The sequence below is a fragment of the Melanerpes formicivorus genome, unplaced genomic scaffold, assembly GCF_026170545.1.
Source record: "Melanerpes formicivorus ecotype bairdi unplaced genomic scaffold, bMelFor1.0.p_v2 SCAF_4, whole genome shotgun sequence".
NCBI lineage: Eukaryota > Metazoa > Chordata > Aves > Piciformes > Picidae > Melanerpes > Melanerpes formicivorus.
In genome coordinates, this window is record NW_027142356.1 from 39236461 (window position 1) to 39251318 (window position 14858).

Sequence of the window (14858 nt, forward strand, 5' to 3'; positions counted from 1 at the left end):
GAGTCTGTTCTTGAGTGCCTGTGAGCAGTGTGCTGCAAGCACAGAGGGAGGCCTCTGGATGCTGAGAGAAGCATACAGGAGTTCAGAGAAAAGAATCCACTGCATGAAAGCAGCCACTTTGGCATCAGGGAGTCCTGGAGACACAGACCTCTGGAACCTGGCAGATTAGCTGGGGAGAAATCTGCCTGTGTGCTCACTTTGCCCTTGCTCTGTAGGGATTCATTTCCTACAGCCCCTAGGAGCAGGGTGCTGGGACTGGCCGAGCCTTGCTGTTGCCTCTGAGGTCACTCTTGCATCTTCGAGGAGCAGCTGATTCTTCAAGCTTTGGTTGGGGTGTGTTATTTAACCTTGGGCACACTTAACTAAACAAAGCCCTCCATTTTTCAGCTCTTTCACTGTGCTACCATCAGGTTGTGATGGTTATATAAGGGGGGGGGAGAAAGGCAACTTTGGTCTAGATTAGATAACAGGCACAGCTCCACCACCACTCCATTAAAAATAGTGCACCTGCAAAAGCTCTGCTTCTCTGCTCTTCTCTGCTCTTCCTGTGGGGTCACATCAGTGGTTCTTCAGAACAAAGCCAGCCCACCCCCTCCTGCAGTTCACATGGGCCATTCTTAGAAAGTCTTCAGGGGTTGTCCTTTCCCTTCCTGCTGCAGAGCAATGTTTCACAGCTGCTCACATAAGCCCCAGTTGTCCTGGTGCAGAAAGGTACCTGCCAAGTGCTACAGAGCTGAAGTTCGTGCCTGCCTTCTGCTTTGTAAGCCAGTGGTTGAATGCTTCTACAAGCAACCCCCTTAAACTTGAGGTGACAGTAAAACTTGGGTTGAGGTTGTGTTTGACCCCACTTCAGGTGAACTGTGCCCCATTATTCTCATTGAAGATCTTCAGAATCCAGCAGCAGTGTGAACAAGATGAAGCAAACCCAAGGCAGGCTAAAGCAGTCTGTGTGCCTGAAGCACCTGTGCACTGGAAGCCTGCCCCTGAGCCAGATGTGCAGGCTCTCTTGGCACAGAGCCCAAGAAAGATAGCCCAAAGAAAGGAGTTAGGTGCTGAGAAAAGTATGGGGATGGCTTCCTGGCTGCTTTCCCACTCCTCCTTTAAAGGTAGCTGTCCTAACTCTTGGCCAAGATGCTTGTAGCAAGGGCAGAAGGAACTGAACTGGGGGACAATGACATGAGGCAACTAGCAGTCCCAGCCTGTATTTTAAGGACAGACATGGTGTTCCTGAGCACTGATTGTTCCACCCAGAAACTGCTAACACTTCCAGGGGGCAAAAACAAAAGGCAAAGTAATAGAAGGAAACCTCAGACTGTATTTACACAAGCAGCTCCTGAATGGCTTGTGAGGACCTTAGCTGCTGCTCTGTGAATCACTTCAGCCCTGGCTCGCAGCCTGCTTGGGCTTGTGGTGTTTCAGTTTGTTCTTTGTTGCTTGGTAGGCTTTTGGGGCTTCACAGGGAGCTGGCTCCTGCAGGCAGGCTTTTAGAGGGAAGAGTACTCAGCATCACTGCAGTCAAACACACACAACCCTTTGTGCAGCACAGCGCTGGGCAGGAGCTGGCTTGGAGTAGGAGAGGCCACAAGGCTGCATCTGCAGCTTGGTCTCCAGAGTTAGTTGAGCTGAGCAGGTCTAGGCTGCTAGCACTGCCTCTGGCACTTCTGTGCAGCACTGCAGGATGGCTTTTCCAGGAGATCTCTGAGGCACCTGGAGCTGTGGGTTCTCAGTACTTTTGAAGTAAGGCTCTTGGTAAATTACTTAATTATACTTCATAACGATGTGTGCACCACTGAGCATCAAAAGATCCCAGCTGCATGGAAGGTAAACAGCTAGCTACATGTTAGCAAGGTAAGAACCTCCTTAGAAATGAGAAGGGAGGCAAAACATAATAGGATAGCAAATACTTAACCAGGTAAAGACCCAGAGAGAGAGAGAGTTTATTGGCTGGATCCAATAAAGGACTTAGGTACCTAAAGCAGGATTTAGGGAGAATTCAGGTGCCTAAGCCCAAAAGTGCAGCCTGAGAGATCTCCCACAGCTGCTGCTAAAAGCAGAGGCTCTTCCTTGTGCCCAGTTTGTAGCTCTGGCATGCCTAGGACTGGACTTTGTGCAGGGTTGGTGTGCAGCAGGTACAACAGTGGAGCACTTCTTTCCCATTCAGACATTACAGGATGCCCTGTTCCTTGGCATGAATCTCACATCAGTTCTGTTCCTGTGGAGCTCTTTGCCTCATGGTTGTACAGCTTCAGCATGAAGAGGGCAGAGTTGTCCTTGAATGTCCTTCTGCTGGGCAGGGTCACCTTTCTGCCACATGCTGCATCTTGCTTTGTTTAGTGGGGATGCACAGCAGCAGTAGGTTGCTGTATGGGAGGCACTTCATCAGGGTGTCTGCAGACAGGCCCAGGGGGAATGGTTTGAAGCTGAGGCAGAGCAGGGTCAGAGTGGAGCTGAGGAAGAAGTTGTTGAGCAGGAGGCTGCTGAGCCTCTGGCCCAGGCTGCCCAGGGAGGCTGTGGCTGCCTCCTGCCTGGGGGTGCTGAAGGCCAGGCTGGATGAGGCCCTGAGCAGCTGAGTGTAGCTGAGAGGTGTCCCTGGGCATGGTGTGGAGGTTGGAGGAGCTGAGCTCTGAGCTCCCTCCCAGCCTGAGCCATTCTGTGATTTGTTTTCTCACTTCCTGCTGTTGTCCTGGCAGTGATTTACTGGAATACAGCAAGGCCTCCTCTGTTTCCTGTTTGTTTCAACAGAATGCTGGTTTGATCCTACAGTTAAGAGAAGCCTTCAGGCTGTGAACTGTAGGCACAGTGTGGTGTCTGTCTTGGCCTGAGTTAAGTTTCTGAGCAGCTGCAGTGACACTGCTGCACTTGGTGCAGACTGCCATTAGACAGCCAGGATAGCTCAGGATCAACCTGAGCTCAACCATCACCACCAGCTCAGCTCAACCATCCCCACACCTCCTGTGCAGCAGCTGTTTCCTGTGGGCTCGTTACTGGGGAGGGAAAACAGAGGACTGCAAAGCAGTTTGCAATCACAGGATGCTGAGCATCTGGTTAACTTGTTCCAATAGAATAGACCAGGTTGGAAGAGACCTTCAAGATCATTGTGTCCAATCCAACCCACCTAAACAACTAACCCATGGCACCAAGCACCCCATCAAGTCTCCTCCTGAACACCTCCAGGGGTGGGGACTCCACCACCTCCCCAGGCAGCCCATTCCAAAGGACAATCACTCTCTCTGTGTAGAACTTCTTCCTAACCTCCAGCCTGAACCTCCCCTGGCACAGCCTGAGACTGTGTCCTCTTGTTCTGGTGCTGGGTGCCTGGGAGAAGAGACCAACCTCTGCCTGTATACAACCTCCCTTCAGGTAGTTGTAGAGAGCAATGAGGTCTCCCCTGAGCCTCCTCTTCTGCAGGCTAAGCAACCCCAGCTCCCTCAGCCTCTCCTCCCAGGGCTGTGCTCCAGACCCCTCCCCAGCCTTGTTGCCCTTCTCTGGTCTCTTTGCCTCTACCAGCACTGCATGCATCCTCTCCTAACATGCTGTGTTCCAGTCTGTATGGTATGCTTGTGGGGTACTAAAGTCAACTGCCACCAGTGAGTGGGGTGCAGTGAATCTGCCCATGGCTCCTTGCAGCTGTGGAAGTGCCAAGCAGTGCAGTCACTCGTGTCCCTCTTGCCCTGGTGGCTGTGCTCTGCCTTGTCCCACAGGTGAGGGAACGTGCTTGTGCACACCCGGTGTCTCCACAGGACACCACAGCTGGGGCTGTGATCAGGATGGCTGCAGTTTGAGTTTCCCCAGCCTGAAGAAGCAATTCAGCTGCAGATGTGACTCAAGCCATCTTTGTGTTTTCTCCTCAGGAAGCGAATCCCTGGGCTGGTTGGACTCCTCCCTGCTGCCACTGCTGCCTGGTAGGAGAGATTTCTCAAGCAGTTCAATATGCAGGGGATGTTTGCTCCTGTTAATATATGCTGTGGTTATTCAAGCAGCAGTGCACCTGCAGCCTGGAACACTGCATTTAAAGAGACACAGAGCTCTGAGTGATCTTGTTCATGACTCCTGTAGCATTTCATCCTCCTCCTGGTGCTGCTTCCACGCCCCAAATCCTGGCCATAAGTCACTTTGGTGACCTTCAGTTATTGCAGAGGCTGGAAGTGCAAATGAGAGAGGGGAAGAAACAGGCAGCAGCCTCACTGTTAATGAGCAGCTCCAGGTGAGTGGTCACTAATTAGAAACATTTGGAGCAATAATGAGACAGAGTTGGGCTTCTCTGAGTTAGAACTTCTGTCCATGAGGCTGGGGATTGGACCTGCTGCATTTTGTACCTGCCACAAGGTCTGCACTAAGGCTAAGTGCTTGGCTTTGTATTTGGAATCACAGAAGCATTTGGCTTGGATGAGACCTTTAAGATCACTAAGTCCAGCTGTTAGCCTAGCACTGCCAAGTCCCCACAGGCCATGCCTCTCAGCACCAGTCCATGCAGCTTGTAAGCAGCTCCAGGGGTGGACTCCTCCACCTGCCTGGGCAGCCTGCTTTGCTTCTTTACAACCCTCTCAAAGAGGTTTTTCCTAATACCCAACCCATCCCCCCTGGTGCTCCTGGGTGCCATTCCCTGTCATTCTGTCACTTGTTACTTGGAAGAGAGACTGACCTCAGCCTCCCTTCTGCTAGTTGTGCAGAGCAGGAAGGTCTCCTCTCTACCTCCTTTGAGGGGGAGGGGATGGGAGGTTGGATTAGATCACAGTATCAGTCAGGGTGGGAAGGGACCACAAGGATCAGCTAGTTCCAACCCCCCTGCCATGGGCAGGGACACCCCACACTAGATCAGCCTGGCCAGAGCCTCAGCCAGCCTGGGCTTAAACACCTCCAGGGACAGGGCCCCAACCACCTCCCTGCACAACCCATTCCAGGGCTTCACCACTCTCATGGGGAAGAACTTCCTCCTCCCCTCCAGCCTGAATCTCCCCACCTCCAGCTTCAGTCCATTCCCCCTAGTCCTATCACTGCCTGAGAGCCTGAGCAGTCCCTCCCCAGCCTTCCTGTAGCCCCCTTCAGATACTGGAAGGCCACAATGAGGTCACCTGGGAGCCTCCTCTTCTGCAGACTGAACAGCCCCAACTCCTTCAGTCTGTCCTCACAGGAGAGGAGCTCCAGCCCTCTGCTCATCCTCCTGGCCCTGCTCTGGACACCTTCCAGCCCCTCCAGCTCCCTCTTGTCATAGGGGCTCCAGACCTGGAGGCAGTACTCCAGGTGGGGTCTCCCCAGAGCTGAGCAGAGGGGGAGGATCACCTCCCTTGGAGGTCCCCAGCCCCCACCAGTCTGTGACTCTGATTCACTCTGTGTGCTCCTCACACCAGAAAAAGGGGAACACAGGATGTTAGGGGCTGGGAGGGACCTCCAGAGAGCACCCAGTCCAACCCCCTGGCAGGGCAGCATCACCCAGGGCAGGTCTCACAGGAACACATGCAGGGGGGTTGAGTGCCCTGGTTTCTGGTGTTTGGGAGTGGGCAGTGTCATTGCCCTGTTTGGCAAGTGCAGTGTTTGCCTGGCAGGCAAGCATGCAGGCAATGGAATCTTTTCTCACTGAAGGGATGGTTGGAGGCAAAGAGGATTAAAATTCTTAGAAGATCAGCAAGGCAGCCCCAAGTGTCAGGTGATTTATGGCCTTATGTAAGGGCAGCCCTTGGGGTCCAGCCAGCCAGTGCTGCCACTTCCAGGGCAGGCTGTGCTCACACTCAGGGCAGCAGGGAGCTGAAAGCACTTCAGAGAGCATTGTTTGCACTTTGCTTTCTCTGAACGAGGAAAAAATCTCTGTCAGGAATAGTTTTGTTCCTTTTGACTCCAGGGAATTCCTGAAGGAGGCTTGCAAGAGCTGAGCTTTATCCTGCCTCTCTTCCAGAGCAGATTATCCTGGGGGCAACCACTGCTCACCTGAAGGATGGCCAAGGGCTCAGGCCCAGCCAGCATGGATTCAGGCAAGGCAGGGCCTGCCTCTCCACCCTGAGCTCCTTCCATGCCCAGGTGATGCCTGGTGGCTGTGGGGCAGGCTGTGGATGTGGTCTGCCTGGACTGCAGCAAGGCCTTTGCCACCATCCCCCACAGCAACCTCCTGGCCAAGCTGTCAGCCCCTGGCTGGGACAGCAGCTCTCTGAGCTGGGTGAGGAACTGGCTGGAGGCTGAGCCCAGAGAGTGGTGGTGAATGGTGCCACAGCCAGCTGGCAGCCAGGCACCAGTGCTGGGCCCCAGCCTGGTCAATATCTTCATTGATGATCTGGAGGAGGGGATGGAGTCCATCAGCAGTAAGTTTGCAGATGACACCAGCACAGTCTCAGGCTGTGCCAGGGGAGGTTCAGGCTGGGGGTTAGGAAGAAATTCTTCCCAGCAAGAGATTGGCCACTGGGATGTGCTGCCCAGGGAGGTGGTGGAGTCCCCATCCCTGGAGGTGTTTAGGCAGAGCCTGGCTGAGGCCCTTGGTGCCATGGTTGAGTTGATCAGATGGTGCTGGGGGATAGGTTGCACTGGATGATCTCTGAGGTCTCCTCCAACCTGGCTGATGCTGTGTTCTGCACTGCCTGGTCAGAGGCCTGGCCCTGGATTTGCAGAGCTGGTTCTCAAATGTCTTTGTCCTGTTGTGAGCCTATCCTCGTCCTGCTGGCTTGCCTTTGTCCTGCAGCAGTTCAGTGCTTAGCTCAGTGCTCCATCTGCTCTTGCTTGTTCATGATGCTTTGTGAGCTTTTTCCTGGAGTACAAAAGTAATTGAAGTCAAGAACTTCTCATGTTTGCCATGAGGAACTGCAGTCAGGGGCGTTGGGAGGTTTATCACCATGCTGAGATGGGCTGAGATGAATCAACAATGGAGAGCTAAAAGCTCATCTGTTAGCAAAGTAGCTCAGCTGATGTCACCAGTCACCTAGGGCTGTGACTGTGGGAGAGTGGCTGCTGGTTTAAGGGCAGTCTACAGGAAACCCAGCAGCTGTGCCCAGCAGGAGCAGGGCAGTGCTGGTGCCCCACAGCTTGAGCACTGGGTTCAGTGCTGGGCACCACAGCATAGGAAAGACTTTGAGGTGCTGGAGGGTGTCCAGAGAAGAGCAATGAGGCTGGGGAGGGGTTTGGAGGGCATCATCTGAGGGGGAGCTGAGGGAGCTGGGGGTGCTCAGTCTGGAGAGGAGGAGGCTGAGGAGAGATCTGATTGCTCTCTGCAGCTCCCTGAGAGCAGCTGGAGTGAGGCTGGGGTTGGTCTCTTCTCCCAGGTACCCAGAGACAGGGTGAGAGGAAATGGCTTTGAGTTGTGCCAGGGGAGGCTTAGGCTGGAGCTGAGGGAAAGCTTCTTCAGTGAGAGAGAGGTGAGGGGTTGGAACAGGCTGCCCAGGGAGGTGGTGGAGTCCCCAGGCCTGGCTGTGTTTAAGGTGGTTTGGCTGTGGTGCTTGGGGCTGTGGGTCAGGGTAGGGTTCTTGGTGATCCTGAGGGTCTTCTCCAACCTGAATGTTTCTGTGATTCTGTGGCTGACAGCCTTGGTCAGGGATCCTGTCTGACAGTGTGCTGCTTACCTGTCTGTCACCAAATACCAAGTTCCAGTGGCAGCTGAGTTTTCAAGCAATTGACTGTCTTAAGCCAGATGTGGAGCTGCAGGACAAGGTTAGTGGCTCAGAGCCACATCCAGCCTGGCCTTGGAATGTTTCAGGTTTGAGGCTTGCACCACCTCCCTCTCTGGTGTACTGGCTGCTGACCCAGGATGGGCTGTAAGGAAACCCACAGCCTAGCTGGATGGAGTGTGGCATTGCTCAGGAAGCAGCCAGTTAATGTCCTTGCATAATGCTTATGCAATAGATTAGGTTCTCTGCCTGCCTATTCTGGTTGTCTCTGGTGGTGTATAAAAAGCCTGCCACCTTGCTAGCACTCCATTAGCTCATTCACCAGCAGCAGGCTGCTTTGCTAGCTTAGGGGAGGAAAGCACTTCCAATCCTCTAATGGCTTTAGCCATCTAATCCTTGCCACACACCACCAGGTGCAGAAGATGACCAGCTCACAGCACCAGAGAATGAGGGGAGAGGGGAGGAAGTGCAGGGGTCAAAACCCCAGCTGTGTGGGGAGTCTGTACAGCAGCAGCCCCATGGGGGGTCCCCTGGGCTCTGGGTGCTTGCTTGGCACAAGTCACCGATGGGTGAAGCTTCACTTCTCACAGACCCCCAGTTCCCCTCAAGCTCTCCAGCCTGCCCCTGCCTCATGTGGGCATTCTGCATCGTTTCTGTGTCGTGCAGTAAGGGATACCACGGGGCTCTGGGGGTGACTGGTGATCACTTGGCAGGAGGAAGTTGTGCACTGTGCCAGTCTCGTGGGGAAAGGGCAGTGCTGTCTGCAGGAAGCACCTCTGGAGATGCCATGGCAGTGTGCAGGTCAGACAAGTGAGCAGAGCTGCTGTGCAGCCTCTTCTCTGGCACAGAAGGTGATCTTTTAGGGGGTTTAGCTGGGGGGGGAGGGTAGTTTCAGGAGGAGAGTTTTACAGAATGTCAGGGCTGGAAGGGACCTCAAGGCTCAGCCAGCTCCGACCCCCTGCCATGGGCAGGGACACCTCACACTGCAGCAGGTTGCTCACAGCCACATCCAGCCTGGCTGCAAACACCTCCAGGGCTGGAAGTTTGAGTGGATCTACTGGGCAGGGGCTCTGGAAAGAGAAATTCTCCAAGCCTTTAGCTGTGGTCATTGTCAGGACACAGCCAGGACAGTCCTGTCCTGGCCTTTGTGCACTCTGTATTGTAAAGCTGCGGGCTTCTGACCGTGCCGACCCTCCTGAGGGACCTGCCCTCAGCTCATCCCGCTGCGGTTCCCCGGGGGAAGCCCTGACCTCTCTGCTCTGCTGGCAGAGTAAACAGCAACGGGATGGCTTCCATGCCCTGAGAGGACGTTTTGTGGAGCCAAACGCCCGTTTGCTGGGGAAATGTTGTCCTGCAGTTGGAAATGGGACCCTGGCGGTGGGGCGCAGGGGGGTTGGCGCTTCCTGGCTGTGCAGGAGCGTTTCGAGGCCAGCTTTCGCAGTCGAGGAAAGGAATGGTGAGAGCTGGGCGTGCGCAGGCATGCACAGCCTGCCTTTCCCCGCGCAACTTCACCACCGGCACAGGGGCAAAGGGGAGAAGGGAGGCGTGGAAGGGACCTCGGGGCGGGGGTCGGCCGTGCGCATCCCCAGCGCCGCTCCCCGGCCGCGCCGGTGCTGCCACCTGCTGGCGCAGACCGCGCAGTGCCCGCGCCGGGCGGCGCCTCTCCCGCTGCCGATCGCCGGCGGGGCCGGGCTGCGGGTGTGCCGGGCTGCGGGTGTGCCGGGCTGCGGGGGGTGCCGGGCTGCGGGTGTGCCGGGCTGCGGGGGGTGCCGGGCTGCGGGGGGGGGCAGGGGTGCGGGGAGTGCCGGGCTGCGGGGGGTGCCGGGGTGCGGGGGGTGCCGGGCTGCGGGTGTGCCGGGCTGCGGGGGGTGCTGGGGTGCGGGGGGTGCAGCGGTGCCGGGGTACGGGTGTTTGCAAGGCTTGAGCCGCAGCCAGGTGATCGAGATGCAAGCGATGCTTTCGGAGCTGCGCGGGAGGTGGGTCACTGCTCTGAAGAACATCGAGGCAGAGGAAGTTCCATGGAAACAGGAGGAAGAATTATTTCCCTGTGAGGGTGCCAGAGCCCTGGAGCAGGCTGCCCAGGGGGCTGTGGAGTCTCCCTCGCTGGACAGATTCCAACCCCACCTGGCTGTGTTCCGTGTGCCCTGCCCTGGGTGCTCCTGCTCTGGCAGGGGGGTTGGGCTGGGTGACCTCTGGAGGTCCCTGCCAGCCCCCAACAGTCTGATTCTGTGCTCGATGGTCTTGGCTGGCAGCTGGCACATGAACATAGCTCCAGAGACTATTTTCTGAGGGGGGTTGTCGTGATGTAGTTCCTTCTGTTGTAGCAAGGACTGTGTTTTGGTGAGCAGGGACAGCGATGGCTTCACCTGCCCAAAGCTTCTCATGGGAATCACAGGATGTTAGGGGTTGGAAGGGATCTCTGAAGATCATCCGGTGCTGGATCAGGATCACCTGGAGTAAATCACCCAGGAACACGTCCAGGTGGGCTTTGAGTGCCTCCAGAGACAGAGACTCCACAACCCGGACCTTTATGTTTCAAAAGCAGTGGAAGGAGCCTCTGCCAAGGAGATAAGAACAGAGCCACGCAGGAGCGCCAGCGGTGCAGGCTGGCGGCTCCGTGCTGCCGCTGGCCGCGAGCTGCAGGCTTGCGTCCGGCCCGCGGTGCGGAGCGGAGCGGAGCTGCAGTTCGGCAGCGGCCGGGGGATGGCTGCAGCCTCCTGCTGGCCCTGCCGGTGCCTGCTCGCCTGCAGGCTTACGGCGCAGAGCCTTCAGCTCTCTCGGGCAGAAGAGCAGCTCGGTGGTGAGCCAGCAATGTGCTCTGGTGGCCAAGAAGGCCAATGGCATCCTGGGGTGGATTAGAAGGGCTGTGGTCAGTAGGTCAAGAGAGGTTCTCCTCCCCCTCTACTCTGTCCTGGTGAGGCCACATCTGGAATATTGTGTCCGGTTCTGGGCCCCTCAGGGCAAGAAGGACCTCAGGGAGCTGCTCCAAAGACTTCATTTCAGAGCCACAGAGCTGCTGCAGGCAGTGGAAGATCTTCCTCATGAGGAGAGCCTGAGGGAGCTGAGGGCTCTGCAGCTTGGAGAGGAGGAGCCTGAGGGTGACCTCACTGCTGTTGATAAAGCTGTGCAGGGGCAGTGCCCAGAGGCTGGAGCCAGGCTCTGCTGAGGGATGCCCAATGCCAGCACAAGGGGCAGGGGTGGAAGCTGAGGCAGAGGAAGTGCCATGGAAACAGGAGGAAGAATTATTTCCCTGTGAGGTGCCAGAGCCCTGGGGCAGGCTGCCCAGGGGGTTGTGCAGTCTCCCTCTCTGGGGATATTCCAACCCCACCTGGATGTGTTCCTGTGTCCCTGCCCATGGCAGGGGGTTTGAACCAGGGGATCTTTAAGATCCCTTCCATCTTAAGCCATTCCATGAGTCCATGAGTCCAAGCTCCCTGGAGAAGCTGCTCAGCCTCTGCTTTGGCAGACTCTGTTCCCTTCTGGTTTGGTGGGCTGGGTGCACACACCAGCCTTGGGTGCAGATGCATTCTGAGCCCATCTTTGTTGGCTTTGTCTTCTCCTTTGTCTTCTTTCTGGGGCTGGTTAGCCTGGGGACTTCAGACTGAGGGGGAGTCTCATTGACATATCTGAAGGGCAAGAGGCAGGAGGATGGAGCAAGCCTCTCCTCTAGCTCTGCACCAAGAGGCTGCTGGAACACTGCAGCAGCTTGCCCAGGGAGGTGGTTGGGGCCCCAGCCCTGGAGATATTGAAGGTGAGGCTGGAGAGGGCTCTGGGCAACCTGATCCAGTGGAGGATGTCCCTGCTGGCTGTGGGCAGGTCAGGCTGGAGGGGCTTTGGAGGTCCCTTCTGGCCCAGAGCATCCTGTGCCTCTAACAGAACTGTCAGGCATTCTCATCCAAGCCATACTTGGCATTTGACAGCTGGGTTGGGGTGGGTGCAGCCTGTGTGAGCTGCCTGGGAGCTGGGCAGGTTAGTGGTCCAAGTGCTCCCTCTGCTCACACCCAGCCTATGAATGGATCTTCTCCCCAGGATCAGGTACCCTTGACAGGTTCATGCCACCTCCAGGGGCTCTGCAGGCTGGCACCTTCAGCTGCCCAGCCGCACTGGCAGGGAGGCACTGTGCTGGGTTCATTGGCATCCTGTCTGCCCCCCTCAGCTGGCAGGCTCTGGGGAGCACAGTGAGGTGAGCACTGGTTTGAGCAGCTGCTGCCAATGCTGTGCTTGTCTGCGTGCTGTGCTTAGCTGCTGGAAGTCCTGTAATCATCTTGCCACAGCATGTGCCTGCCTGGGGGGTGAGGAAGCTGGGAGCCTTCCCCCTGCCCCAGCTGGGGTTGTACTTGCTGTGGCAAACAGACTTTGGCCGGGCTGGATCTGCTGTAGGAGCTGCTCAGAGAGCAGAAGGTGGCAGCAGGGTTCCAGCACCTCCTGTCTCAGGCAGGGCCTGCAGTGAGGCCCAGCTGTGTCTGTACAAGAGAAGCTGAGCTGCCTGCTCATGCCACCCACACTGAGTGACCCTAAAGCACCAGCAGGGGCTTCACTCTGCCTGTTGCCTGCCTCACTCTGCTGGACCTAGATCATGCTTCTGCCCCAGGCCTTCTGCCTGACACTGTTCTTTGGGAGCCCACAGTGACCAGCCTCCTGTGCAAAGGACACTCTGGAGCAAGGGTTGGATCCTTCCCAGCCTCAGGAGCCCCATTCCCACTGGCCTCTCAGAGATCTTGCTCAGTCCTCTGAAGGAAGACCTCAGGAGCTTCCACAGCACCAAGTGCAAGGTCCTGCACCTGGCTAAGGGCAATCCCAAGCACAAACACAGGCTGGGAGAGGAGTGGCTGGAGAGCAGAGATCAGGAGAGGATTTGGGGGTGTCAGGTGGTGACAGAGTCCCCAGGAGCCAGCAGTGGTCCCTGGCAGCCCAGAGGCAGCTGAGTGCTGAGCTGCAGGGAGAGCAGCAGCACAGGGAGGGGATTCTGCCCCTCTGCTCTGCTCTGCTCAGCCCCCACCTGCAGCACTGCCTCCAGCTCTGGGGCCCCCAGCACAAGGACCTGGAGCTGCTGGAGAGGCTCCAGAGGAGGCCACCGAGATCAGAGGGCTGAAGAGCCTCTGCTAGGGGGCCAGGCTGGGAGAGCTGGGGCTGTGCAGCCTGGAGAAGAGAAGGCTCCAGGGAGACCTCAGAGCAGCCTTCCAGCACCTGATGGGGGCTACAAGGATGCTAGGGAGGGGATTTTTGCAAGGGCTTGGAGTGAGGGGACAAGAGGGAATGGGCTGAAGCTTGAGGAGAGCAGACTGAGATGAGAGATCAGGAAGAAACTCTTTGCAGTGAGGCTGGGGAGAGCCTGGCCCAGGCTGCCCAGGGAGGCTGTGGCTGCCCCTGCCTGGGGGTGCTCCAGGCCAGGCTGGCTGGGCACCTGGGCTGGGGGGAGGTGGCCCTGCCCAAGGCAGGGGGCTGCAACTGGGTGGTCTCTAAGGTCCATTCCAGCCTAAACCAACCTATGTCTGTGTGGACAGCACGGGCTGCAGAAGCCCAGGCATCATGTTTTGGAAGTGATTTCCTTCCCTTGGCAGAGCTGGGCTGGCAGAGCTGGGCTGGCAGAGCTGGGCAGAAATGGAGGCACAGGAAGGGTTCAGTGCAGTCACCACAGCTGCCAGTGCCATGGGGGGAGCTTGCTTATGTTCCAGCAGCTCTGGCTTCAACATTCTCATCCAGGAGCATGGCAGGAGGGATGAAACTGCTGAGCAGCACTGCACAGCCCCCTGAGCTTCCTGGCCACTGCTGCTGAAGCTGAGCCCAGGCAGCAATCTTGAGCCTTCCTTCACAAACCCTGCAGCACTGCTGGCTTCTGTCTGCCTGAGCACAGGCAGGGAGAGGGAGCTGCAGAGCAAGGAATTGCTTCTGTGCTGGTGTGAGAGGCTGAGCTGTGCTCAGATTCTGTCTGCCTGAGCACAGGCAGGGAGAGGGAGCTGCAGAGCAAGGAATTGCTTCTGTGCTGGTGTGAGAGGCTGAGCTGTGCTCAGATTCTGTCTGCCTGAGCACAGGCAGGGAGAGGGAGCTGCGGAGCAAGGAATTGCTTCTGTGCTGCTGTGAGAGGCTGAGCTGTGCTCAGATTCTGTCTGCCTGAGCACAGGCAGGGAGAGGGAGCTGCAGAGCAAGGAATTGCTTCTGTGCTGGTGTGAGAGGCTGAGCTGTGCTCAGATTCTGTTTGCCAGAGCACAGGCAGGGAGAGGGAGCTGCGGAGCAAGGAATTGCTTCTGTGCCGGTGTGAGAGGCTGAGCTGTGCTGAGGCTGAATTGAAATAGAACTCAGCATGACTGAGCTGTGTCCCAGATTTGTGCTTTAGGTTCCAGGGTATGCTGGGCATGAGTAAGTGTTGTCACCTGCATGAATAATGCAGCATTCCCTCAGCTCAGCTCCTTCCCTTCCCATCTCTCTCCACTGGAGCTGCTCAAATGAACAGCAGTGCTGCTGGCAGTATTCCCTGGGGGTCTGACAAGCTGCAGGATGGAGCAGGGGCCTCAGGCTGAAGCCCCCTGAGCTGCTTGCACAGGGAGCACCTTCGTGTTCAGCTGTCAAGCAGAGAGAGAGAGCTGCCTGCATGCCTTGGTGTCATTGCCTGTAACCATGGGGTCCCAGGCTGGCTCAGGCTGGGAGGGAGCTCAGAGCTCAGCTCCTCCAACCTCCACACCATGCCCAGGGACACCTCTCAGCTACACTCAGCTGCTCAGGGCCTCATCCAGCCTGGCCTTCAGCACCCCCAGGCAGGAGGCAGCCACAGCCTCCCTGGGCAGCCTGGGCCAGAGGCTCAGCAGCCTCCTGCTCAACAACTTCTTCCTCAGCTCCACTCTAACCCTGCTCTGCCTCAGCTTCAACCCATTCCCCCTGGGCCTGTCTGCAGACACCCTGAGGAGAAGTCCCTCTGCAGCCTTCCTGCAGGATCCCTTCAGGTGCTGGCAGGCAGCTCTGAGGTCCCCCCAGAGCCTTCTCCTCTGCAGGCTGCACAGCCCCAGCTCCCTCAGCCTGTGCTCACAGCAGAGCTGCTCCAGGCTGCTGAATCAGGAACTGAAGTGCATTAGGCCAAGGAATGCACAAACACCCCCACACATGCCAGCTGCTTCTGCACCTTCTCCTTTCCTCTAGGGCAAGCCCCACAGTGCCCAAATCACTCCAGCAGCACCAGTGCCCCTGGGCTGAGGTGACAAATCAGAGCAGTGAAGCATCCCAGGGCTGAGGGGTTCCTGTTGGGTGGGGGAACTCCTCTGCAGGGTTCTTTGTCACTCCTGT

General features: G+C 57.1%; 1 protein-coding gene across 1 annotated transcript in view; it reads left to right on the forward strand.

The window, feature by feature from the left end:
• Positions 1–14858, forward strand: part of LOC137440958 (homeobox protein MIXL1-like) — a 34426-nt gene that overhangs the window by 3030 nt on the left and 16538 nt on the right. The window contains exon 3 of the mRNA XM_068137765.1: positions 3852–3902. Within this exon, the coding sequence (XP_067993866.1) occupies positions 3852–3902 (51 nt within the window). The remainder of the gene's footprint in view (positions 1–3851; positions 3903–14858) is intronic.